This window comes from Zea mays, chromosome 2, assembly GCF_902167145.1.
Source record: "Zea mays cultivar B73 chromosome 2, Zm-B73-REFERENCE-NAM-5.0, whole genome shotgun sequence".
Lineage (NCBI taxonomy): Eukaryota > Viridiplantae > Streptophyta > Magnoliopsida > Poales > Poaceae > Zea > Zea mays.
The window spans coordinates 36,144,113-36,170,015 of record NC_050097.1 but is presented as its reverse complement, the minus strand read 5'-3'; the positions used below and the strand labels follow the sequence as shown (position 1 = coordinate 36,170,015).

General features: G+C 51.2%; 1 protein-coding gene across 1 annotated transcript; it reads left to right on the top strand.

Moving 5' to 3' along the window:
• Positions 1–10,793: 10,793 nt before the first annotated feature.
• Positions 10,794–19,961, top strand: LOC100281716 (uncharacterized). Its single transcript, NM_001368086.2, has 4 exons — positions 10,794–11,332; positions 16,052–16,327; positions 17,877–18,014; positions 18,104–19,961. Exons 1-4 carry the CDS (start codon positions 10,988–10,990, stop codon positions 19,652–19,654), a joined length of 2,310 nt encoding a protein of 769 aa, NP_001355015.1. The 5' UTR covers positions 10,794–10,987; the 3' UTR covers positions 19,655–19,961.
• The last annotated feature ends 5,942 nt before the right edge of the window (positions 19,962–25,903 follow it).

The following is a 25,903-nucleotide window of genomic DNA, read 5'->3' as shown; positions in this document are numbered from 1 at the left end:
CAGCCGCCTCAGACATAGAGCGAGGGATGACCCTGGGTACGTTCGATACATAACCAAGGCTCGGGCTACGCTCCCGAGGTACCCTAGGACATTTCCGAGACCAGCGGGAACGATCTTGTAACGGAATCCCATCAGAGGGAGGCATCGAGCCCTCGGACCCCGTCGACAGGAGACCGGGTCCGGCGGATCACCCACAGGTACTTTTGAGCGCGCCTCCGGGCCTCTAGCCGACCCCTAACAAATGGGGCACGGGCGTCCACTCGGATTACCCGCCAGCAGCTCACCGGAGACACCATGTTCGACGCCCTCCGAGGGCAACATGGCGCTTCCCCCCCTCCTCCTTGCGGAAAGGCGACGCAGGGGCGTATGTAAAAAAGTCGAGTCTGTCCTTGACCGTCCTCTCGCCCTGTGCAGAGGCTCGGGGGCTGCTCTCGCAAACCCGGCTCCGGCCAAACTGTTGACAGCGTCAACATACCAGCCCGAGAACTTGGGACCCGACCGTGCACCCAGGCTACAGCCAGCTCGCATGAGGGAACGACCAGACCAGCCGAAGCATTGCGCAAGGCATTAAGACCTCGGAGGAGTCAAACCACTCCTCCGAGGCCTCGGGGGCTACACCCGGCGGGTGCACTCGCGCGCACCCACCGGAACAAAACGCAACCGAGAAAGGTTGGTCCCCTTGCAAAAAAGTGCGACAAAAGCCTCCAAGCGAGTATTAACACTCCCTTCGAGGCTCGGGGGCTACTGTCGGGGACCATAATTAGGGGTACCCTCAAAGCTCCTATATCTCAGCTGGTAACCCCCATCAGCACAAAGCTACAAAGGCCTGATGGGTGCGACTAAGTCAAGGATCGGTCCATTCGAGGGACCCAATCACGCCTCGCCCAAGCCCAGCCTCGGGCAAGGGCAGCCGACCCCGGAGGATCTACGTCTCGCCCGAGGCCCCCCTCCAGCAACGGGCACACCTTCGGCTCGCCCGAGGCCCAGTCTTCGCCAAGAAGCAACCTAGGCCAAATCGCCACGCCAACCGACCAAATCGCAGGAGCATTTAATGCAAAGGTGGCCTGACACCTTTATCTTGATGCACGCCCTCCAGTCGACAGAGCCGAAGTGACCGCAGTCACTTCGCCGCTCCACTGACCGGTCTGACAAGAGGACAGTGCCGCCTGCGCCGCTCCGACTGCTGTGCCACTCGACAGAGTGAGGCTGACAGCAGCCAGGCCCGGCCTCAGGCGCCATAGGAAACTCCGCTTTGCCCGACCCCAGGGCTCGGACTCGGGCTCAGCCCCGGAAGACGACGAACTCCGCTTCGCCCAACCCTAGGGCTCGGACTCGGGCTCAGCCTCGGAAGACGACGAACTCCGCTTCGCCCGACCCCAGGGCTCGGACTCGGGCTCAGCCCCGGAAGACGACGAACTCCGCTCCGCCCGACCCAGGGCTCAGACTCAGGCTCAGCCCCGGAAGACGACGAACTCCGCTTCGCCCGACCCCAAGGCTCGGACTGAGCCCTGGCCTCAGCCGACGGTCTCCGCCTCGCCCGACCCAGGGGCTCGGACTCGACCTCGGAAGACAGACTCGACCTCGACCTCAGAGGAGCCTCTACATCGCCCAACCTAGGGCACCACGGACCGACCATGTCGACAGGAGGCGCCATCATTACCCTACCCCAAGCTGACTCAGGCTACGGGGAACAAGACCGGCGTCCCATCTGGCTCACTTCACCAGACAAGTAATGATGGCGCCCTGCACGCTCTGTGACGACGGCGGCTCTTAGCCCCCTTACGGAAGCAAGAGGACGTCAGCAAGGACTCGACAGCCCTGATAGCTGTCCTTCCGCCAGGCTCCAGCGCTCCTCCGACGGCCACGACACCACACGAACCGGGTGCCAAAACCTCTCCGGCTGCCACGATGGCATGTACTTAGGGCGCTAGCTCTCCTCCGCTATACACGTTAGCACACTGCTACACCCCTCACTATACACCTGGATCCTCTCCTTGCGCCTATAAAAGGAAGGACCAGGGCCCTCTTACAGAAGGTTGGCCGCGCGGGGAAAGGACGGGACAGGCGCTCACGTGAGGCCGCTCGCTCCCTCCCGCGTGGACGCTTGTAACCCCCTACTGCAAGCGCACCCGACCTGGGCGCGGGACAAACACGAAGGCCGCGAGATTTCCACCTCTCACGCCCGTCTCCCTCCGGCTGCCTCCCCCCTTCGCGCTCCGTCTCGCGCCGACCCATCTGGGCTGGGGCACGCGACGACAATTTACTCGTCGGTCTAGGGACCCCCCGGTCTCGAAACGCCGACACTAATCTTAGAAATGAGAATGCTATTTTACATGCTAAGATTGATGAATTAAATGCATGCAAACCCTCTACATCAACTGTTGATCATGTTTCCATTTGTACTAGATGTAGAGACATTAATATTGATGCTATCCATGATCACCTAGCTTTAATTAAACAACAAAATGATCACATAGCTCAACTTAGTGCTAAAATTAATGAGCATGACTTAGAAAATGAAAAATTTAAATTTGCTAGAAGTATGCTCTATAGTGGGAGACGCCCTGGCATTAAGGATGGCATTGGCTTCCAACAGGGAGACAATGTCAAGCTTAATGTCCCTAAGAAATTGTCTAATTTTGTTAAGGGCAAAGCTCTCATGGTTTATGATAACGAGGGCTATATTTTATATCCTGCTTGTTATCCCGAACATAAGATTAGGAGAATTCATTCTAGGAAGTCTTACTCTGGCTCTCATCATGCTTTTATGTATAAGAGTGAGGCATCTAGTTCTAGGCAATCCACTCATGTAAAAATGCCTAAAAAGAAATCTCCTATTGCATCAAATGAGCATATTGTTTCATTTAAGACTTTTGATGCATCATATGTTTTAACTAACAAATCAGGCAAAGTAGTTGCCAAATATGTTGGGGGTAAACACAAGGGCTCCAAGACTTGTGTTTGGGACCTAAGGTGCTTGTTTCTAATGTGAAAGGACCCAAGACCGTTTGGGTACATAAGAACAAGGCCTAAACTTGTTTTGTAGGTTTATGCATCCAGGGGGTCAAGTTGGATCATTGATAGCGGGTGCACAAACCACATGACTGGGGAGAAAAGGATGTTCTCCTCCTACGAGAAAAATGATGATCCCCAAAGAGCTATCACATTCGGGGATGGAAATCAACGTTTGGTCAAAGGACTTGGTAAAATTGCTATATCTCCTGACCATTCTATTTCCAATGTTTTTCTTGTAGATTCTTTAGATTACAACTTACTTTCAGTTTCTCAATTATGCAAAATGGGCTACAATTGTCTTTTTACCGATATAGGTGTTATTGTCTTTAGAAGAAGTGATGATTCAGTAGCATTTAAGGGAGTACTCGAGGGTCAGCTATACTTAGTTGATTTCAATAGAGCTGAACTCGATACTTGCTTAATTGCTAAGACTAATATGGGTTGGCTCTGGCATCGCCGACTAGCCCATGTTGGGAAAGAATCTTCACAAGCTTCTAAAGGGAGAGCACATTTTGGGACTAACCAATGTTCATTTTGAGAAAGACAGGGTTTCTAGCGCATGTCAAGCAGGGAAGCAAGTTGGTGCCCATCATCCACACAAGAACATCATGACGACCGACAGGTCGCTTGAGCTACTCCACATGGATCTATTCGGTCCGATCGCTTACATAAGCATCAGCGGGAGTAAGTAGTGTCTTGTAATTGTGGATGACTATTCTCGCTTCACTTGGGTGTTCTTTTTGTAGGATAAATCTCAAACCCAAGAGACCTTAAAAGGATTCTTGAGACGGGCTCAAAATGAGTTCGGCTTAAGGATCAAAAAGATTAGAAGCGACAATTAAATGGAGTTCAAGAACTCTCAAATAGAAGGCTTTCTTGAGGATGAGGGTATCAAGCATGAGTTCTCTTCTCCCTACACACCACAACAAAATGGTGTAGTGGAGAGGAAGAATAGAACTCTACTTGACATGGCGAGGACCATGCTTTATGATTACAAGACTTCGGACCAGTTTTGGGCGGAAGCAATCAACACTGCTTGCTACGCCATCAACCGTCTCTACCTTCACCGAATCCTCAAGAAGACATCCTATGAACTCCTCACCGGTAAAAAGCCCAATGTTTCTTATTTTAGAGTCTTTGGTAGCAAATGTTTTATTCTTGTTAAAAGAGGTAGAAAATCTAAATTTGCTCCTAAGGCTGTAGAAGGCTTTTTACTTGGTTATGACTCAAACACAAGGGCATATAGAGTCTTTAACAAGTCCACCGGACTAGTTGAAGTTTCTTGTGACATTGTGTTTGATGAGACTAACGGCTCCCAAGTGGAGCAAGTTGATCTTGATGAGTTAGATGATGAAGAGGCTCCATGCGTCGCGCTAAGGAACATGTCCATTGGGGATGTGTGTCCTAAGGAATCCGAAGAGCCCACACAAGCACAAGATCAACCTTCATCTTCCATGCAAGCATCTCCACCAACCCAAGATGAGGATCAAGCTCAAGATGATGAGAATGAGGATCAAGAAGATGAGCCACCTCAAGAGGAGGGCAATGATCAAGGGGGAGAAGACAATGATCAAGACAAGGAAGATGAACAAGATCCAAGACCGCCGCACCCAAGAGTCCACCAAGCGATACAACAGGATCACCCCGTGAACTCCATCCTCGGCGATATTCATAAGGGGGTAACCACTCGATCTCGTGTCGCTCATTTTTGTGAACATTACTCTTTTGTGTCTTCTATTGAGCCATACAGGGTAGAAGACGCATTAAGAGATTCAGATTGGGTGTTGGCTATGCAAGAGGAACTCAACAACTTCACGAGGAATGAGGTATGACATCTTGTTCCACATCCTAATCAAAATGTTGTAGGAACCAAGTGGGTCTTTCACAACAAGCAAGATGAGCATGGTGTGGTGACAAGGAACAAAGCCCGACTTGTGGCCAAGGGATATTCACAAGTTGAAGGTTTGGATTTCGGTGAAACCTATGCACCCATAGCTAGGCTTGAGTCAATTCGTATATTACTTGCCTATGCTACTTACCATGGCTTTAAGCTTTACCAAATGGACGTGAAAAGTGCCTTCCTCAATGGACCAATCAAGGAAGAGGTCTATGTTGAGCAACCTCCTGGCTTTGAAGATAGTGAGTACTCTAATCATGTTTACAAACTCTCTAAGGCGCTTTATGGGCTCAAGCAAGGCCCAAGAGCATGGTATGAATGCCTAAGAGATTTCCTTATCACTAATGGCTTCAAAGTCGGCAAAGCCGATCCTACACTCTTTACTAAAACAATTGCAAATGATTTGTTTGTATGCCAAATTTATGTTGATGATATCATATTTGGGTCTACTAACGAATCTACTTGTGAAGAGTTTAGTAAGATCATGATTAAAAAATTCGAGATGTCTATGATGGGGGAGTTGAAGTATTTCTTAGAATTTCAAGTGAAGCAACTCCAAGAGGGCACCTTCATCAGCCAAACTAAGTACATTCAAGACATACTCACCAAGTTTAGAATGAAGGATGCCAAGCCAATCAAGACACCCATGGGAACCAATGGGCATCTCGACCTCGACACGGGAGGTAAGTCTGTAGATCAAAAGGTATACTGGTCGATGATAGGATCTTTACCCTATTTATGTGCATCTCGACCGGATATAATGCTTTCTGTATGCATGTGTGCAAGATTCCAAGCTGATCCTAAGGAAGTTCACCTTAGGGTTGTGAAAAGAATCTTGAGATATTTAGTTCATACACCTAAGTTTGGTCTTTGGTACCCCAAGGGATCCACTTTTGATATAATAGGTTACTCAGATGCTGATTGGGCAGGGTGTAAAATTGACAGAAAGAGCACATCAGGGACTTGTCAGTTCTTGGGAATATCCCTGGTATCTTGGGCTTCAAAGAAACAAAATTTAGTAGCTCTTTCTACCGCCGAAGCCGAGTACATTGCCGTAGGCCATTGTTGCGCGCAATTGCTCTGGATGAGGCAAACCCTTAGGGACTATGCCTACAAATTAACCAAAGTCCCTCTCCTATGTGATAATGAGAGTGCAATCCGCATGGCGGATAACCCCGTTGAGCATAGTCGCACTAAGCACATAGCCATTCGGTATCACTTTTTGAGGGATCACCAACAAAGGGGGGATATCGAGATTGCTTATGTTAGCACAAAAGAACAATTAGCTGATATCTTTACCATGCCACTAGATGAGAAAACCTTTATCAAACTTAGGAATGAGCTAAACATTCTTGATTCTCAGAATTTTGATTGATAAGCACACATAGCTCATTTATGTACCTTTGATCATATCTCTTTCATGTGCTATGACTAATGTGGTTTTCAAGTGTATTTCATGCTAAGTCATAGATTGAAAGGGAAATGGAGTTCTCGACGAAGACAAGGCTTCCACTCCACTCTATCGGTATTATTTAACCTTCACCGTCACTCTGCATCGCTCTCCACTTTGGTATAATCTTCACTCATATTCATTTGTACCAATAGGGAGAAAGTAAAAGGGCCCTAAAGACTTCGTTTTTGGCGATTAATGCCAAAGGGGGAGAGAGTATTAGCCCAAAGCAAAAGGACCGCACCACCACGCTAATTTAAAAAATTTTCAAAACAAGTCTAAATTGTTAAATGTTTTTCAATTGGTATCTTTGAAATTAGTATTCCTCTAAGAAATTCTATCTCAATTGGTATCTATATGTTAAGGAGGAGTTTTTCAAAAATTTGGTATCTAAAAATATTTGATCTTCTTCAATTGATAAAACCCTCTTGAACACTAAGAGGAGAATTTCATTAAGGGGGAGTTTTGTTTAGTCAAAGGAAAAGCATTTGAAACAGGGGGAGAAAATTTCAAATCTTGAAAATGCTTCTCGAAATCTTACTCATAAACCTTTGACTATTTGCAAAAGACTTTGAAAAGAATTTCCAAAAGCATTTGCAAAAACAAAACAAGTTGTGCAAGTGTGGTCCAAAATATTAAAAGAAAGAAAGCAATCCATGCATATCTTATGAAAGTATTAATTGGTTTAATTCCAAGCAACCTTTGCACTTACCTTATGCAAACTAGTTCAATTCTGCACTTATATATTTGCTTTGGTTTGTGTTGGCATCAATCACCAAAAAGGGGGAGATTGAAAGGGAAATAGGGTCAAACCTTTTCCTAAATGATTTTGGTGGTTGAATTGCCCAACACAAATAATTGGACTAACTAGTTTGCTCTAGATTATAAGTTCTACAGGTGCCAAAGGTTCAATACAAACCAATAAAAAGTCCAAGATAGGGTCCAAAAAGAAAGGAGCAAAACCAACCGAAGGATGCCCTGGTATGGCGCACCGGACAGTGTCCGGTGCCCTAGGGAGATTAACTCTGAACTGCTCAGCTTCGGGTTTTTGGAGAGCCACTCCGCTATAATTCACCGGACTGTTCGGTGTAGCACTGGACTGTCCGATGCACCAAGCGGAGCAACGGTCGCCAGCGCAACGGTCGAGTTCAACGGTCGGCTGACACAGCTACAGTGCGCGGAAAGTTCGCGCAGAGTCAGTGCAGGCGCCAGAAGGCGCACCGGTTAGTGAACAGTGACTGTCCGGTGCACCACCGTACTGTCCGGTGGTCCCAGTTGTCAGAGCTCCAACGGTCGAACCCTAACGGTTGGGTGACGTGGCTGGCGCACCGGACTGTCCGGTGTGCCCATCGACAGACAGCCTCCCCAACGACTATTTTGGTGGTTGGGGCTATAAATACCCCCCAACCACCGCACTTCAAGGCATCCAAGTTTTCAGCCATTGCATTCAATACAAGAGCTATAGACTTCACTCCAAGACACATACAAGAGATCAAATCCTCTCACAAGTCCACAATCACTCCAAACATTTAGTGACTAGTGAGAGAGAGATATTTGTGTTCATTTGAGTTCTTGTCGCTTGGATCGCTTTTCTTCTTCCTCCATTCTTGTTCTCAAACAACTTATAATCAAGCAAGAGACACCAAGTTGTGGTGGTCCTTGTAAGGGGTCTAAGTGACCCGTTGATTAAGGAGAAGAGCTCACTCGGTCTAGGTGACCATTTGAGAGAGGTAAAGGGTTGAAAGAGACCCGGTCTTTGTGACCACCTCAACGGGGAGTAGGTTTGCAAGAACCGAACCTCGGTAAAATAAATCACTGTGTCATCCGCTTTATTTCCTTGTGATTTGTTTTCACCCTCTCTTTCAGACTCGATTATATTTCTAACGCTAACCCGGCTTGTAGATTGTGCTTAAAGTTTATAAATTTCAGATTTGCCTATTCACCCCCCTCTAAGCGACTTTCACCTTTATAGTGAGACCCCCATCCTTTCATATAGCCACCAAGGGAATGCGTGTTAACTGTTACATGGAGACTTTGATGGCGTATGTCATTCCCTACATTTGGATACGAGTTCCTTCTCACGCTCCCCAAAGGTCCGCCATGTCGATCATGCTTCTCATCCGTGGGGACAGTTGGCTCCCGCAGATTTCTAAAAACCTTATTGTGAGGTACGTCTCTAGGAGTCGTATGAGTAGATTGCCTTGGAGTTCCCTTCTTCTCCTACTCTCCTGTCCAAGTCTTTGACTTTCTTGTACCTGAGGTGGGGACTTCCCTAGTTCATGGCTCCTTATTTGTGCCTTTCTGAGGTTAGGTGGTTGGATATTGGATGGAGAGTCCTCAGAGTACAATACATGTTTCCTCTTACCGTGTACCCTATGTCAGGAGCGTGTGCCGAAAGGTCAGTGGATTTTAATTCCACTATCTTTTTATGTTACTTTTGGATCATGGTGTCCCATTGAGGACGTACAATATGGTTTGGCCCTAAGGTCCGTATATTGATTGGGGAGACCTAGGTTAGAGTTTGTATAAGGTGATTGAGGTCGGAACCGACCTAGCGGGGAGTCCAGGTCATGAAATCTATGGTTAGGACCAACTTAGGGTTTAGGTGGGGACTGGCCTATGGCTATGGGTTTAGGTCAGGTCTAGTATTGTTGAGTTTGTTATGGTCGGGTTCGACCTAGTTAAGGTAACAATCTATGCTATCTTGAGGTACCTAGTGTACGGGTACTTGTCACTCTGCCTCCTACCATCACTAGGAATAACGCGGAGGTGACTGAGGATGAACCATAGAGAAGGGAAAGAGGCGAAGGTGACACAATGCTAGATAGAATGGGACAACAATGAATTCTGGAGTGAATGGTTATTAATTCATCACCGATCAAGGTAGTGCCCACCCCGTAATTATAGGCCATACTTGGGGCATGAGAAAATTACAATTGCCCCTAATATGTAGGGGCTTCTTTTACACGAACTAGAGTACTACAGCATTTTGCGTCCTACCCCAATCCACTCCCTACTATTGTCGGGCCCTGCTTGGGGGACATTTTTCTCACTATCTAAGTTTTATACAAATTCAACTTTAGAAATTTAGGGTATAAAAACGTATCTAATTCCATTGTTGATGTTCATGAGTTAATGAGACACATAATCAAAATTCAAATGGCTAATATATCTTTTGAGTTATTAACATGTTTTATATCATAAGATAAGACTTTGATAATTAGTGAACCCCCCAGAAAAAAATATTTCACTTGGAAAGACATAGTACGTTTATCTTCTCGCCAAGCTGGTCGCAAGTACAAACAAACATGATCTAGTATTGTTCACAACAGTGTGGTGGAGAGCCTTAAATGGCATGCTAGAGATAAGTAAGTTCACTTATGTGAGTGATGGTTCCATAGTTTGCTTTATAATGCTTGTGTAACAAATGTTGGTGTGATGATGAAGTCGGGTGAATAGTTGCTCGAGACAACAATGGTTTTAGCAAATACAGGCAGAATTATGTCAAATTTTGTGATATTTTAAGGCAAAACTGCCGACTAAGAATCTATAAGCAAGGTACAGATGATTCAAATTATAGATCCATAAGAAGACTAACGAATTAAATATCTTGTGAGGGGCTCAATAATAATTTTTTTATCTAACCCACCAGAGAGTAAAGGCTACTTAGATCTAGTATCGACAGAAATTGCATGATAAGTAATAAAAGGGTTATCCTTGATGTAATTTAAAACCAAGGGAATTGGTCGATGATAGTAGTATGAGATTGGTACAAGTGAATGTAGTTGATAAGCATCGATATATGCAACTATACCCGAGCTAAACAAAGTTGCTTTCATGTAAAAAGGTTTAATAGTTGCATTCAAAAACTAACTATCCACGTTATTTGCATGAGCCACCTAACCTAATGTGGGCACCCGACTGGTTCTCCCACCCCACGCGTCTCATCTCGGTCCCGTGCCCTGTGGCTCTTAGGCACAGCACTCGCGCATCTATTGTCCTGTGTACCCCAGCGTTCGATCCCATCCACGCAGCTATTATCAGACCACACGTACTTTATTGTTTAAAAATAAATAATAATTATATAAAATAGTACAAAATAAGCATTTACATTGTTGTTTACTGTTTAGAAATAGAAACCGTAGCAAATCAGCTGCCTTTACAAGTGAAGGTCGGGAGTGGACGGTGTCGTTTTTGATAAAAAAAAACACACCACCTCCCTCTACAGAGAAAGATCTAGCCGAGGCGAGCTTCATTGGCACGGGCCGGCCGCCGGCGGCGGGACCCCATTTGGCTATTCAAGCTGAGCCGCGAGCCAAGCTGGACTTGGAAGAGCGCCCGAGCGCGCTGTATTCATGACCACTAGTCACGCACACTCTATGAGCATCTGGGCCCATAGCCCACACCCACTTACAAACGGCCTCTCTACCTGAACCATTTTCACCGGCGCGGTGACTTCACCACCCGTCTCCCCCTTCCTCGTCTCGCCACCCGAGTCTCCAGTCTCCACCTATATATCGGCCCGTGCCGGCGCGCCTCGGCCTTTCAAGTTTCCCCATACACCGAGGGAGGAACACACACCGAGGAGGCCGCAGCAGGGCAGAGTACACCCCCGCGTTTCGGGAATGGCAGTGCTGCTGCGCCCCGCGGCGATCGCAGGCGGCCGGCAGGTGTGGCCGGTGGCGGAGGACGAGGAGGGGGCCCGCGAGGCGGAGGCGTCGTCGCAGCGGCTGGTGGAGGCGGTGGCGCGCGGCGACGCGAGGGAGGCCGGCGAGCTGCTCGCGGCGGGGCGCGCGGACGTGAACTACGCCGGAGTGGTGTGGCTCAGGGCGCGTCGCGTCGCGGAGGCGGAGCCCCGGGAGGACGCCGCCGCCGAGGCGCGGGCCGTGCACGAGGAGATCCGCGCCGACGTCTCGCCGCTCTTCCTCGCGGCCGGCAACGGGGACGTCGCGCTCGTCCGCGCCTTGCTCGTGAGTGATCCACCCCGCCCCTACTCCCCCGCGCGCATACCGCATTCCCTCCCTGCTCTGTTTTCTCGCGTCGGAATTGACTGACTATCCGCATCACGATTCACGCTTGTTTATGTTTTTTTCCCCACTTTGTATACGTTCGGGCATTGCGTTCTGGGTCCTGCTCCTGCACAATTAGTGGTTTGCTACGCAAGTTGCATTTTCGAGCTGTTCGTGCGTAGGCCCTTCACTGATTTTTTTGGGGCGATTTTTGGTGCCAATCTGCGTTCAAATTTGCCGACCAGAGCATATGGTTTGTTGCAGCGTTGTAGGCTAGCCTTTTTACCAAGAGGATGAAGTCTTTCCAAATATCACTCGCTAAATTAAAGTTTGAAGAATTATTTGTACAAAAAACTATTTTTCTATATTTTTTCGTTCTCTACTAGTTTCCCTGAACCATAAACCCTATTTTTTTACGAACTCTAAGGAATAGCTACTAAAAAAAATTAGATAAAAGGCAACTATATTTAGATAACTCTTTTAAAGAAATTGCTGTAACATTTTTTTATAAATTCTCTATTTTTATTACAAATAATTAGAAAGAATATATAGTCAAGAATAATATAGAGAGTCTGCTGGAGCAGGCGTGAAAAGCGCTACGCACGCCTTTTTCGAATGGTTTTAGCGGGCGCTGTGTTTGTACCACTCCCGCAAAATCCTACATCTTCACTTCACCTCGTCTCCGCTTGCTAGAAAAAGGCTGGTGTTTATCCACACTGTCGATCCAAGTACCGGCCACCAACACGGGTCGTTCTTTACGCCAATCATAACTCTACGTACTGTGTAAATGCACGCGCAAAGACAAACCCCCATTTTTGTTAAATGCCTACATCAATACAAGTTGGAACGCAAGAGATTTTACCGGACCCACTCGTTTTGCCCTTTGTGTATGTATAGCTCGGAATTATGACTCCGGATTTGTAGGCAGATATATGCAAAGTAGAATACACGATACATACTTGTACTCTAGTCCCATCTCGATTGCTTGGTCCTTTGCATACTAGTATACTAGCGCTGGCAGTATACGGTAGGATTCAGCTGTTGTTGCCAACTGAAGATAAGAGAGATGGAACATAAATCTTATTAATAAAAGGGCTAGCTCATTATGGGACATCTTGCAAATGGCTGCGACCAAATTATGCGGTTCATTACGGCTAGCCTAAATAAATCATTTGGAACCTTTATTTGGTTCTATACCAACTAAAGTTTAGTTAGCAGTGTGATGTTTGTTTCCTTAGATACTAATAGATTAGCTATTACAAGTAAAAAAAACATGAATATCTTTTTATTTGAGTATAATTTTTTATAGCTATACGGGTCAACCATTCATAACTAGTCATCATTAACTAAGGTTAAATAGATAATAAAATCTTGGTGAAACTCAACCGGGTCTTAATGACTATGTTTATTTAGCCCAGTGACAGCGGCACGGGACTACCATGCTGGCCTACGGTCCTGTACCAATTCTCATGGCTTCCCCTGCAATGCAAATGCAGTGGTCCATACTTTTGCTTGAGTTCTTTATTGGGCACGGACATGCTCGTTCTGTTCCATAGCCAAGTAGAAATCGTCAAATGGGGCATGCAACAAAGCAGTCTGACAGTCTCTACGCAGGGGAAAGGGAGCTTCGCTGGAACAACTTCGATATCCTTGGAATACGTGTAGTGTAGGCATTGGCCGTAGTCGTTTGTAAATTGTATGTATGTACTGGTATGGTATTGTACTGCTTCTACTGTACAGTAGTGGCAGTATAGTTCTTAATTCGACTACCAGTTAAAAGAAGGAGCAGTAGCTGAATGACTGAACCCACGGGATCCATCGGTCCAAGTATTAAAAATATATCCCTGCCGTGCTCTACAGACCCACCGTGTTGTCCCGTCAAGAAACTGGGCAGGCCTGGAGATCCATAACTGTAAACTGCAGGCGAGTAAACAAAAATAAGATTAATCTTCGAGAGTATTTTAGTGTGAGGACTGAGGATTGGGAGGCAGGGGTAGATGGGTTTGACCTGAGCCCGGTCGGGAGGCGAGCCCTGTGTTTTGTTAACCTGACAACACTAACATAATCAGTAAGGAGTAGAAAGCAAACTGGGCTAGTGTTTGTTAACCAAGTACAACAGCTCAGCACTTTGGGTAGAGACCAATATATTCTCCTCGTGAGCGCGGTCGGGTGTGGGATGACCGGTCACGTGCCTCCCCCTCCCGGCGCCGGCCGGTCTCCGCTGTGGCGCTGTCCAGCTCCAGCCTCTGGCCACCACGTTCCACGCCTCCTTCGTGTGCGTGCGCCCGCATCATCTTGAGCTCTGGTACGGGATCCTATGGTACTTCGCCTCCGGCCCTAATTATTCAGCGATGCACCCCGCCTGTCTGTCACGCTCCACCCTCGAGTCTTTCTGCTATGAATTTCTGATGGGAAATCAAATAGCAGAATTACTAGCAGTAGTCAGGTAGGGTCCAATCCAGTCGAGCCGACATAATCATCGGTGCCAACTATATCTATCATAGAGTGGAAGATGAACCTGAGTTTTACTAGAGGATTTACGAATAGGACTACGACTAGTGGGCGGCCATTCGCGGGCGAGATACAGGACTCTGTCTCTGTCCTTTCGGCCGTGCCGTGTCGTGGCACGGTCGTCCGGCGCGCGGTCCGGCTTATCCGCCGGCCGGCGTCATGGGCGGCGCGCGCCATTGAATGGGAGTGGATGCCGCTGCTGCCGCAGCATGCGCCCGGCATCGGCCGCGTACTTTCGCTGCCCCCCGGCACGGCGACTGTGCCGTCGTCTCCCCTGATAACCTCTGCCGAAAGTCTAATAAATGCCTCTGCCGGTAGCAGGCGCTCGCCCATGGCCATGGCCATGGCCGGCCGTGCCCGGTCCCTTGTCACGGAACACGCTGAAGCATCTCCTTCGTTTTGTTTGGAGCTCTGGCTCGTCCGGCTAGCAGGCATGGAGTAAAAAGTGCAGCGACGTGTGGTCTTCGTTTAGATCAGTCTGAAATCGCTCGTTTGTCATCACGAATCGCAACACTTGATCAATTTTACTACCAGGAAGCTACCCGTGCGTGTTCCGAGCCAGATCACTCACCCCGCCCGTGGGCGCTGGCAAAATAGTGGTACTACGCTGCCAGGAAGCTCACACGACCTGCACCTGAAGCCAGATGCATGCTGGTGCGCCCTGCCGCTCCAATGCGTCCAAGCCGAACCAGCTGTGAGCTGTCTGTATTACATCGCGCCATGAAACGAAGCCATCTGCCCACGACTCCCCATCATGTCCACCTCCCGGCCCCAGGCCAGGTAGTAGGACCGGTCGACGATCCTTCTCCTCGTCTATCTGCTGTATTAAAGACGGCAGCGCATGTGTCAATGACTGAGGCCGGCCGCGCGACGCAGTGCCAGTGCAATGTATTGGGCGTGGTACGGAGAGCGCTCGTCCGTATCGTGCCGTGTCGTCTTCCCTGCCCTGTAGCCATCAGCCCCTCATCTCTGCCACCGGGGTAGCGGCCGCGGCCAGCTGTATCCCCTGCCTCCCCGTTTCCTCCTGGGCTGCTCTGCCACTGCCAGTAACGCACCTGGCACCCATGCACAGCCGCGGGCACTCCCTTCTGCCTGGTGCGTGCGAGTGTGGGTGCGGCACCGCGGGGGCCTCCGCGCGCGGCCCCCTGCCCCAGCCCGTGTTTCATTGCGTGGCCTCCGCGTACTGTGGCGCGCCTCAGCGGAATAACATCACCCCAGTTCAGTCAACAGTGCCTTTTTATCGGTGTTTTGCTGTTTGTTGCTCGTGCTACCTCTTGGCCTCTTGGGTGAGATGCGCATGCCTGACTGTTTAACCAGTAGCATCCATCCCTAGGACCTGCTTATGATTTGATGTTCTGATGGTTGGATCGCGACACCGATGCAGCAACTCTTGTCGCCCGATTTTGCGAATCGTACGGCGTACGTTGCAAGGTGGTGTGGTGAGGCAGTGTTTAGCTTGTGTGGTGGCAATTCATTCGCTGTGCTAGTGCTACAAGGTCGATGTGACTTTGCAAAGCCGACGGAGGGAGGGCGTGCTGGCACTCCTGAAAGCTAGGCGAGGCGGTTGGCTCCACCACGCACGAGGATTTCTTGATCTGAGCAGCATAGCAATCACCCTGCAGAATTTTGACCAGATTCCCTCCACCTTCCAGCCAGGAGGCGGCCCCCCTCCTGTCTCTTGCGTAAATGAATTCCAGCCATGGAGCAACCAACCACTGCTCCGGTTATTTCCAGCGACCTGACGCGGCCACTCCATCTGGTGGCCCGCACAGCACCGACCTGACCGGGCATAGTAGCAGTAACAGCGACATTTGTTACTCGGACAGCTGCTTGCAGGTCCCGATGCTCATTTCGCCACGCCCTGTTCGATGCTACTGCCCCTTATCTTTAGTGTCTGTAGGCCAAGGAGAGTAAAGAGAAGGAATGCTACTATAGTAAAAAAAAATGTAGAAGCAATCAGTGTAGGTGAGATGAGCATTGGAGTTGAGACCATTGATCACAAAAATGTTTCACGAGCCTCGGCGACGGGTTTAAGGGCCCTGTTGTAAAGCACTCTACGAGTGCCATTGTGTTCCACTGGATGCTTGGGCTTTTACTCAAGAAAAAACCACTTTGTCACCCGTTATCTGATGGTTTCACGGTTCTCACTTTGTCGTGACGCGCGTGCAGGCAAAGGGAGCGGACGTGAACGGCAAGGTGTTCCGGGGCTACCCGACGACGGCCGCGGCACGGGAAGGGTGCGCGGAGGTGGCGGAGCTGCTTGTGCGTGCGGGCGCGTCGCAGCCGGCCTGCGAAGAGGCCGTCGTCGAGGCTGCGTTGCAGGGACAGGCGGCCCTCGCGGCCATCTTCATGGGCTCGGACCTCGTCCGCCCCCGTGTTGCCGCCCACGCGCTCGTGTCTGCCGCAGCGCGCGGCTTCGTCGACGTGGTCGACACGCTCATCAAGGTACTGGACCATCGGACCTTCCTTACTTGCTAAATGTGCTCTGTTCCCTCCCTCCGTCCTATAACAAGTAAACTTCTAGAGTATACCTCTATTCTAATTATAAGACAAGAAGATAACTCCACATATCTTTTTTCTGCTTTCTCTTCTCTTCAAATACAACGATCATATTCTTATAGTAGTACAATTTTGTACTATCCAGCGATAAATAAAACGAAATGAAGGGAGTAGTTACTAACATTAAACATCAGTACACTTTGTTTTCTGGGACGGAGGGGTACATGGTTGCAGTTGCAGTAATGCAACCGCGTCCAGTTTCAGAACTTGTACAAAAGCGCTTTTGTTTGAGAGAGAGAGAACGCTAGGGTTTATATCGTATATACTACTATACGACATTTTCGCAGTCCACGCGTCAGGGCCAGTATGTGCATCGTGGGCCCAAAACATTGAGTTTCCATGGACCAATGGGCTTTTATATCATGGAACGGAGCAAGCGGAAGGGTAGTGGTACAGGGGAAAAACCGAAAAACAGCGAATGGATCTGGGCGATCGTCTAGCGGTTGTTTGCTTCCCGTTAAGTTTATATCGGGCCTGTTTGGTTCAGTTTTTTTCTCACCAGCTTTTCTGAAAATCTAACTGTGAGGAGAATCTGGCTGTGGGGAAAATCTGAGTATCATTACGATTACGCGTGGAGAAATATAAAGTTGTTCATATGACTCAGGATCTAGAAAGTGACAGATTCCTACTATTACAACGACTCAACCGATTATATATTTATGTTGATTTTGGATAGTTTTTATCCCAACAAATTTTATAAAAACTGGCTGAAAAGCTGAGCGTTTGGCAGTCCACAGCAGCTTTTGATGGCCAGAAGCTGCCAGAAGCCGAAACAAACAGGCCCGTATCGGATGTTTTAATATTAATTACAAGTATTAGAAATAGTAATTACAAAATTAATTACTGGATGTCATAACGGATTAAGGCTAAACGTCGAGACAAATTTATTAAACATAGCTAATATATAATTATAAAATACTTACAGTAGTATCATATTAATGAATCCTGGACTATTTAGTCTTAATAGACTCATTCTAGATTTGTTTAATTGTCGGGTCAGGTTTAGGTTGGATCAAGGTTGGGTCGTAGGCCATTTATTACGATCGTGTCTAGTGTCGAGTCAGGTCGGTACTTGCCTCTCTTTTGACGTGGTAGGTTAGATTTTTTCGGATTGAGTCAGATTTTTTTGGTTAGGTCAGGTTTTGAGTTAAAAATCACGACTCGTGAATTATTGCGGATCAAAATTTGTGGTCTGGACCTGTCTATTGAATTGATCGGGTCGAATCGTGCCAGGTTTTTTCGAGCGGGTCAAATCGGATTAGTCGGATGGCCTATGATTAGGTCCAATAGACTCGTTTTGCTGTTTAGTCCATATTTATAATTAGTTTTATAATTAAACTATATTTAATACTCTAACTAGTTTACAAACATTCGATTCGATAAGACGGGACTAAAAGTTCTCGACCCCCTGATTTCGTCTGATTCCCAAACACAGTGTGGAGCTGATCCAAACGCGACCGCCCGGGTGCTCCTGCGGTCGCTGAAGCCATCCCTGCACGCCAACGTCGACTGCACGGCGCTCTTTGCAGCAATCGTGAGCCGTCAAGTCGCTGTGGTCCGCCATCTGCTTCAGGTGCGCGCATCATTTGTGAAAAGCAGCCGCAAAAATACACTCATGTTCAGGAATGGACGCTTGACACCATCTGCCCACTCCATGTCCAGGCCGGCGTGAAGAGGGACACGAAGGTGAGGCTGGGAGCGTGGTCCTGGGACGCGTCCACCGGCGAGGAGCTGCGCGTCGGCGCCGGACTCGCCGAACCTTACGACGCGGTATGGTGCGCCGTGGAGTACTACGAGTCCACGGGCTCCATCCTACGCATGCTCCTCCGTAGCGGGTTCACGTCGACTGCCGCTCACCTCGGCCGGACGCTCCTCCACCACGCCATCCTATGCGGCAGCGCTGGTGCCGTCCAGACCTTGCTGGCGTCCGGTGCAGACTCGGAAGCTCCCGTGAAGACGACCAGGAGCAACAGGTCCAGGCCGGTTCACCTGGCCGCGCGCCTCGGCCAGCCGGAGATCCTGCGGATGCTGGCTGACAGGGGCTGCGACCTGAACGCGAGGGCGGAGGCTGGCGACACTGCCGCCATCATCTGCTCGCGCCACAAACGCGAGGACTGCCTCCGAGTTCTCGTGTCCGCCGGTGCAGATGTCGCGCTGTTAAACTCGGCTGGCGACTCGTCGGCCTCCGTCGCTTCCTCTGGGGGATGGAAGACCGGCTTCGAACGGGCTGTTATTGGCGCGATTCGGTGCGGGGCCGTCCCACGCTCCAGCGAACGGAGCGTGTTCTCCCCGCTGATGTTCGGCGCGCTGTGCGGCGACGCGACCGCGATGGAAGTGCTGCTCTCTCAACCAGACGTGGACGTGGACGAGCAGGATTCGGACGGATGCTCGCCCATAATGGCTGCTGCCAAGATGGGAAACGTCGAGGCCTTCCGCGCCCTCGTATTCGCCGGCGCCAACGTGAAGCTGAGCAACAAGCGCGGGGAGACGGCCATCGGGCTGGCGCAGCAGAGCAAGAAGAGAGACCTCTTCGAGCAGGTCATGCTCGAGCTCGCGCTGGAGAAGGGCATGCCTGGAGGCTTCTACGCGCTTCACTGCGCCTCCCGGCGCGGCGACACCGCGGCGGTGCGCCACCTCGCCAGCACGGGCTGCGACGTCAATATCCCCGACGGTGACGGCTACACCCCGCTGATGCTCGCGGCCAGGGAAGGCCACGCGGGCGTGTGCGAGCTTCTCATCTCCTACGGCGCTCGCTGCGACCTCCGGACGCCGCGCGGCGAGACGGCGCTCTCCCTGGCGCGAGCAGCGCTGGCTACGGCGGCGTTCAACAAGGCCGAAGACGTGATCATGGACGAGATGGGCCGGCAGGCGGTCCTTCAGGGCGCGCGCGTCAGGAAGCACACCAAGGGCGGACGCGCGAGGCCTCACGGCAAGTCGCTGCGCATGGTCGCTGCGGCGGGCGTGCTCCGGTGGGGCGGGTCAAGCCGGCGCAACGTGATCTGCCGGGAGGCCGAGGTCGGTGGCAGCTCGGCGTTCCAGCGGCACAGGCAGAGGAAGGGGGACGCGTATGAGCCGGGGCTGTTCCGCGTGGTGACTGCGACAGGGAGGGAGGTGCACTTCGTGTGCCAGGGCGGTAAGGAGGCCGCGGAGCTGTGGGTGAGGGGCATCAGGGCCGTCACCAGGGCGGCGTTTGGCAAGAGAGGCAAGGAGTGAGTGACGCATGGCTGCTCTCTCTCCGTTAGGCTCTGTAGGTTGCAGCGAGCGCGTGCTTGTAAAGAGTTGTAGCGGGCGTAGAGCCGTAGGGGTGCTATGTGGTTCGGTGTGGGGTGCAGCTGCGCTGGTCTTCAGCTCGAAGGCTTTGGCTTGCCATGATGGTTTTTGGTTCAGGGGCATGGTGTTGTGTTGTGTGTATATAGACTGGCTGTTGTCTCATCGAAGTTGCTTTAGCTAACTGGTTTGTAGTGCGTTTCTATCTGAATTATCAGTCTCCTATGCGAAACTTCGCCATTTGAGTTACTAATTACGATTTCTGATGTAAAGTTATTTCATCCGTTCTAAATTATAATATAAATTAGTATCGATTGATAAATACATACTCCTATGTTCTAAATTAAAATTCATTTTAGAGTTTTAAGGCTTCGGGTCGGTTTTCGCCGACCCTCGAAACCACGACAGCATCACTCATTGTCGGTTTTCGCCGACCCTCAAAACAACTCATTCTCATCATCCTCGTGTTTGGATCCTTCTCTCCATGCCATCGTGCTTCGCTCTCCCTCCTCTGAGCCACACATATCCCTTCCTTTGTCCCCGATGGTGAACAAGAGATTTGAAGTCGTGATGCCACCATGTGGTCTCTCGTTGGCCACGATCCCAACCTATGGTGTGCATGTCGCCGTCGAGCGGCTTCGTGGTGGTGCCCTTGACCCATGCGCACATGCGCTTATAAGGTCGGTGGCCACACTACCTCTACAATGTTGACGGTGGTGCCCTTGACCCATGCGCACATGCGTTTATAAGGTCGGTGGCCACACTACCCCTACAATGTTGACAGTCGCGCTACCTGTTCCAGTAGTCGTCGACGAGAACAACAACTAAGGTAAGACCGATGATCCCTTTCTCTTCTTTTCTTGGCTTGAGTGGGAGTAATTTGAGCACATTAGGGTAGGAGTTCATTTCATATTTATAAATTTTTTATTTCTTCAAAGTTTTTCAAAATTCACTCCTTGCTGTAGATCTGGATCTTGATCAGATCTGAGATAATTATGAGGGTTTGGCTCGGGCAGGTCCAAAAACTCGAAGAGTTTAAGATGTAGTGTTAGACTTTGTGTGCCAAAAACTGGCCCCAATGCCATTATTGTTGACTCCATAGAATCTTAGCACGCAACCTTGGCCACCGGAACATAAAAAAATAGGTTATATCATCGAGATTGGGGAAGACATAGGTGCTTAGTGTCGAGTCAATAAAAATATGGTGACAGTGCTTTCTCTTAGTGTCGGGTACCGTAATTAGGGGTACCCCCAATACTCCTAAGCATAACTGGAAAACATCTTCAAAACAAACCGTAATGGATGGTAAGCACATCGCAAAGTTAAAGCCTCATCTACCAAGGGACACGATCTCGCCTCGCCCGAGCCCGGCCTCAGGCAAGAACAGTGGTCCCGGACGGATTCACGCCTCGCCCGAGGGCCTCCTCAGGCAGCAGGCGCACCCTCGGCTCGCCTGAGGCTAAGCTCGGGCGAACTTTGTCGTATAGCAACCTCGGCCAAATTGTCTTACCTCCGACCGTATCGCATGCGCATTTAATGCAGGGATCACCTGACACCTTATCCTGACACGCGCGCCTCAGTTGGCAAGGTCGAAATGACCGCGGTCACTTCGCCCCTTTACTGATCGTCCTGACAGGAAAACAACACTATTCACTCCGTTCCGACTACTGTGCCAACCACCAGGGAAAGACTAACAACAGTGAGTCACAGCCTTTCCCAAGTTTAGCCTCGGGCGCAACAGGGAGCTCCGCCTCGCCTGACCCCGACCTCGGTCTCAGCCTCGGCCTCGGGAGAAGGTCTCCGCCTCGCTCGACCCCGACCCGACCCCAACCTCGGCCTCAGCCTCAGCCTCAGAGAAGTCACCGCCTCGCCCGACCTCGGCCTCGGACCGAATACGCTACAGGGGACACATCATTACCCTACCTCCAGCTAGCCGCCTCAGGCTACGAAGGAACAAGACCGGTGTCACATCTAGATTACTCCGGCAACAGGTAATGATGGTTCCCTGCATGCGCCCATGACGTCGATTGTTCTCAAGCTCTCTACGAAGGCAAAGAAACGTCAGCAGGACCCAGGGCCGCACCGCCAGCTACGCTTCATACAGGGCTCAAGCACTTCTCTGCCGGCCACGTTAGCACATAGCTACACCCCCATATGTACAGCTGGACCATCCCCTTATATCTATAAAAGGGGATGCCCAGGGCCTTCTCAAGAGGGAGAGGGAGGCACGGGCGGTAAGAACGACGGAGACGGACTCACTCAAACATCGAACTCCACTCTGCAACACTAGGCTTCTCAAGAGGCCTAGGGCTGGTTCCCTCTCTCACGAAGCTTGTAGCCCCTACTGCAAGCACCCCGGTGCAAGATAATATAAGCATCATCCCTCCTCTTGTGTTCCATCTTGCATCAACCCATCTGGGCAGGGACACGCGGCACAAAATTCACTAGTCGGTCCGGTTGAGGGTCCCCTGGGTCCGAAACGCCGACAGTTGCCGCGCTAGGTAGGGGAAGCTGCATGTTGACAATACTTTCCCGTTGAGTTCCAGATGGACAATCTTCAGCAGCCTCTTCAGCCCGGGACGGTGCTCCGCTTTGGGAGTTTCGAGTTCATGTCCCCCGACGGCAGCTACGACATGATACTCCTCCCCCCGTAGCACGACAACAACGACGGTCGTCGGCTCGCCCGGCGGAGGCGAACTCGACGACAACATCTCCCCGTGGCGGAAGAGGAACACCCGAGTCAACCCCGCCACCCTCCTCGTCGGAGGAGACGGAGACGGGGCAACCATGGCCAGGCAGGAGGCAGCACCTCATCGGCTGTCGGACCAGAGCGAGTCGACGACGCCGACACCCCTGCGGGGGACATGTCGGGTGTTATCCTCACACCTGAGACAACGACGGGTGTCGCTTCCCAGCAAAATGCTAGCCCCAGGCAGACTGATGACGCCGGCACCCTTGCGAGGGACTTGTCGGGCATTAGTCTCGCACCTGAGATAACGACACATTCCATCTCCGATGCAACTTCACCGCCGTCCACCAACCAAGAGGTACCTTCAGTTTTCCATCCTGTTCCCTTTAGATTTAGCTTCAACCCCACCAAGCGACCCCGCTTCGTTAAGCGCTTTCATAAGGGCATATCCTGACCTTCCGGGGTACCATATGTGGTCAACTTGGGACCGACTGATGGCCGTCTCAACCTCCGGACCCGCGAGTTCCGAGGAAGAGGATGACCTCGATGTCAGTTGGGATTTCTCCGGACTCCGTGATCCCGGTGCCATGCGAGACTTCATGTCCGCATGTGACCACTGCCTCTCCGGCTGCTCTGACGATGGCCACAGCCTTGACGACGAGGGTTACGACCCAACTCGCGAGTGCTTCCACATCGATCAGGAAGATCATGACAGAGACAACCACCCCGGCATGCCAGGAAATGACGGTGCCCTTGCGCCTGCGTCTCGCGTTGAGATCCCGCGGGAGCTAGCTGTGGCCCAGGTCCCTAAGGGGGGTCAGGGCACACAGCTCGAGCAACTTAGCGAGATGCAGGCCAAGCTCGACGAAGAAATAGGGCTACTTGTGCAGCTCCGACAAAACCTCAAGCAAGAGTGGGCAGGCCGAGCGCTCACCGGAGGAGCGCGTCATCGGGCCATGACGTCTAGCGCCGTATTATTGACGATGCCAGGGCAAGGCTGCCCCCGGCCTTCAACGGGGCTGGCCAGAACCTAGCTGCAGCGGCGGTGTTACTTTGAACGATGCCGGAGCCATCTACCACCGAGGGGCGGCGTATCTAGGGCGAACTCAAGGACCTCCTGGAAAATGCCGCAGCCCGACGAGCCGAGAGCTCTGCCTCCCGAAGGCAAGGGTGCCCCTCGGAGCATCACGTAGCGTCCTCCCGACACATGCGCGAGGCCTCGGTCCACACCGAGCTTACAGGAGACGAGACACCTGCAGCCCAGGATCGCCTCAGCGACGATCAACACCGCCGCGACCGTCGAGCCTGCCTCGAGGAGAAGGTGCGCCGAGGCTACCACCCCAGACGCGGGGGACGCTACGATAGTGAGGAGGATCGGAGCCCCTCACCCGAACCACCAGGTCTGCGGGTCTTCAGCCGGGCCATACGACGTGCGCCGTTCCTGGCCCGGTTCCGGGCCCCAACTACCATTACCAAGTACTCAGGGGAGACAAGGCCGGAGTTGTGGCTCACGGATTACCGGCTAGCGTGCTAGTTGGGAGGGACGGACGACGACAACCTCATCATCCGCAACCTCCCCCTTTTCCTCTCTGACGCTACCCGGGCCTAGCTAGAGCATTTGTCCCTTGCGCAAATCTTCGACTGGGATGACCTAGTCAAGGCCTTCACTGGAAATTTCCAAGGTACGTACGTGCGCCCTGGGAACTCATGGGATCTCAGGAGCTGCCGCCAGTAGCCAGGAGAATCCCTGCGAGAGTACATCTAGCGGTTTTCAAAGCAGTGCACCGAGTTGCCTAACATCACCGACTCGGACGTCATCGGAGCATTCCTCGCCGGCACCACTTGCCGGGACCTGGTAAGCAAACTGGGGTGCAAGACACCCACCAAGGTGAGCGAATTGATGGACATAGCCACCAAGTTCGCCTCTGGTCAGGAGGCGGTCGAAGCCATCTTCCAGAAGGACAAGCAGCCTCAGGGAAGGCAGAAGTAAGACGACCCTGAGGTGTCCGTCCAGCGTGGCATGAAGAAGAAGACCAGGAAGAAGGCGCAAGCAAAACGCAACGCCGTCGACGCGGATCTCGTCGCTGCTGCCGAGCATAGGAATCCTCGGAAGCCTCCCGGAGGGGCCAACGTGTTCGACAAAATGCTCAAGGAGTCGTGCCCCTATCACAGGGGTCCCGTCAAGCACACCCTTGAAGAGTCATTATGCTCCGGCGTTACTTCAATAAGGCTGGACCCTCGGCGGAGGGTGGCAAGGACCAAGGCAACAACAAGAAAGGAGGCGACGGGGAAGAAGAGTTCCCAGAGGTCCACAACTGCTTCATGATCTATGGTGGGCAAGTGGCGAATGCCTCGGCTCGACACCGCAAGCAGGAGCGCCGGGAGGTCTGCTCGGTGAAGGTAGCAACACTAGTCTACCTAGATTGGTCCGACAAGCCCATTACCTTTGACCAAGGCGACCACGCCGACTACGTACTGAGCCCAGGAAGATACCCGCTCGTCGTCGACCCTATCATCGGCAACGTTAGGCTCTCCAAGGTCCTCATGGACGGAGGCAGCAGCCTCAACATCATCTACGCCGAGACCCTAGAGCTCTTGGGGGTTGATCGGTCTGAAATCTAGGCCGGTGCAACACCCTTTCATGGGATTGCACCCGGAAAGCGTATCCTGCCCCTCGGGCAGATTGACTTGCCCGTCTGCTTCGGAACTCCCTCCAACTTCCGAAAGGAAACCCTCACCTTCGAGGTAGTTGGGTCCCGAGGGACCTATCACGCGGTGTTGGGAAGACCATGCTACGCCAAGTTCATGGTCGTCCCCAACTACACTTATCTCAAGCTCAAGATGCCTGGCCCCAAGGGAGTCATCACCGTCGGACCCACGTACCGCCACGCTTACGAGTGCGACGTGGAATTCGTGGAGTACGCCGAAGCCCTCGCCGAGTCCGAAGCCCTCATTGCCGACCTGGATTGCCTCTCCAAAGAGGTGCCTGACGCGAAGCGGCACGCCGACAACTTCTTGCCAGCCGAGGCAGTCAATTCTGTCTCTCTCGACCCTAGCAACGACGCTAGCAAGAAAGTCAGGATCAGCTCCGAGCTCGACCCCAAATAGGAAGCAGTGCTCATTGACTTTCTCCGCGCAAACGCCAAAATTTTTGCATGGAGTCCCTCGGACATGCCGGGCATACCGAGGGATGTCGTCGAGCACTCACTGGACATCCGAGCCGGAGCCCGACCCATCAAACAGCACCTGCGCCATTTTGATGAAGAAAAGCGCAGAGCCATAGGCGAGGAGGTCCACAAGCCAATGGCTGCAGGGTTCATCAAAGAGGTATTCCATCCAGAATGGTTAGCTAACCCTGTACTTGTAAAGAAAAAAGGTGGGAGGTGGAGGATGTGTGTAGACTACACTGGGCTAAATAAAGCATTTCTCAAGGTTCCCTACCCTCTGCCTCGCATCGATCAAATTGTGGACTCCATCACTGGGTGCGAAACCCTGTCTTTCCTCGA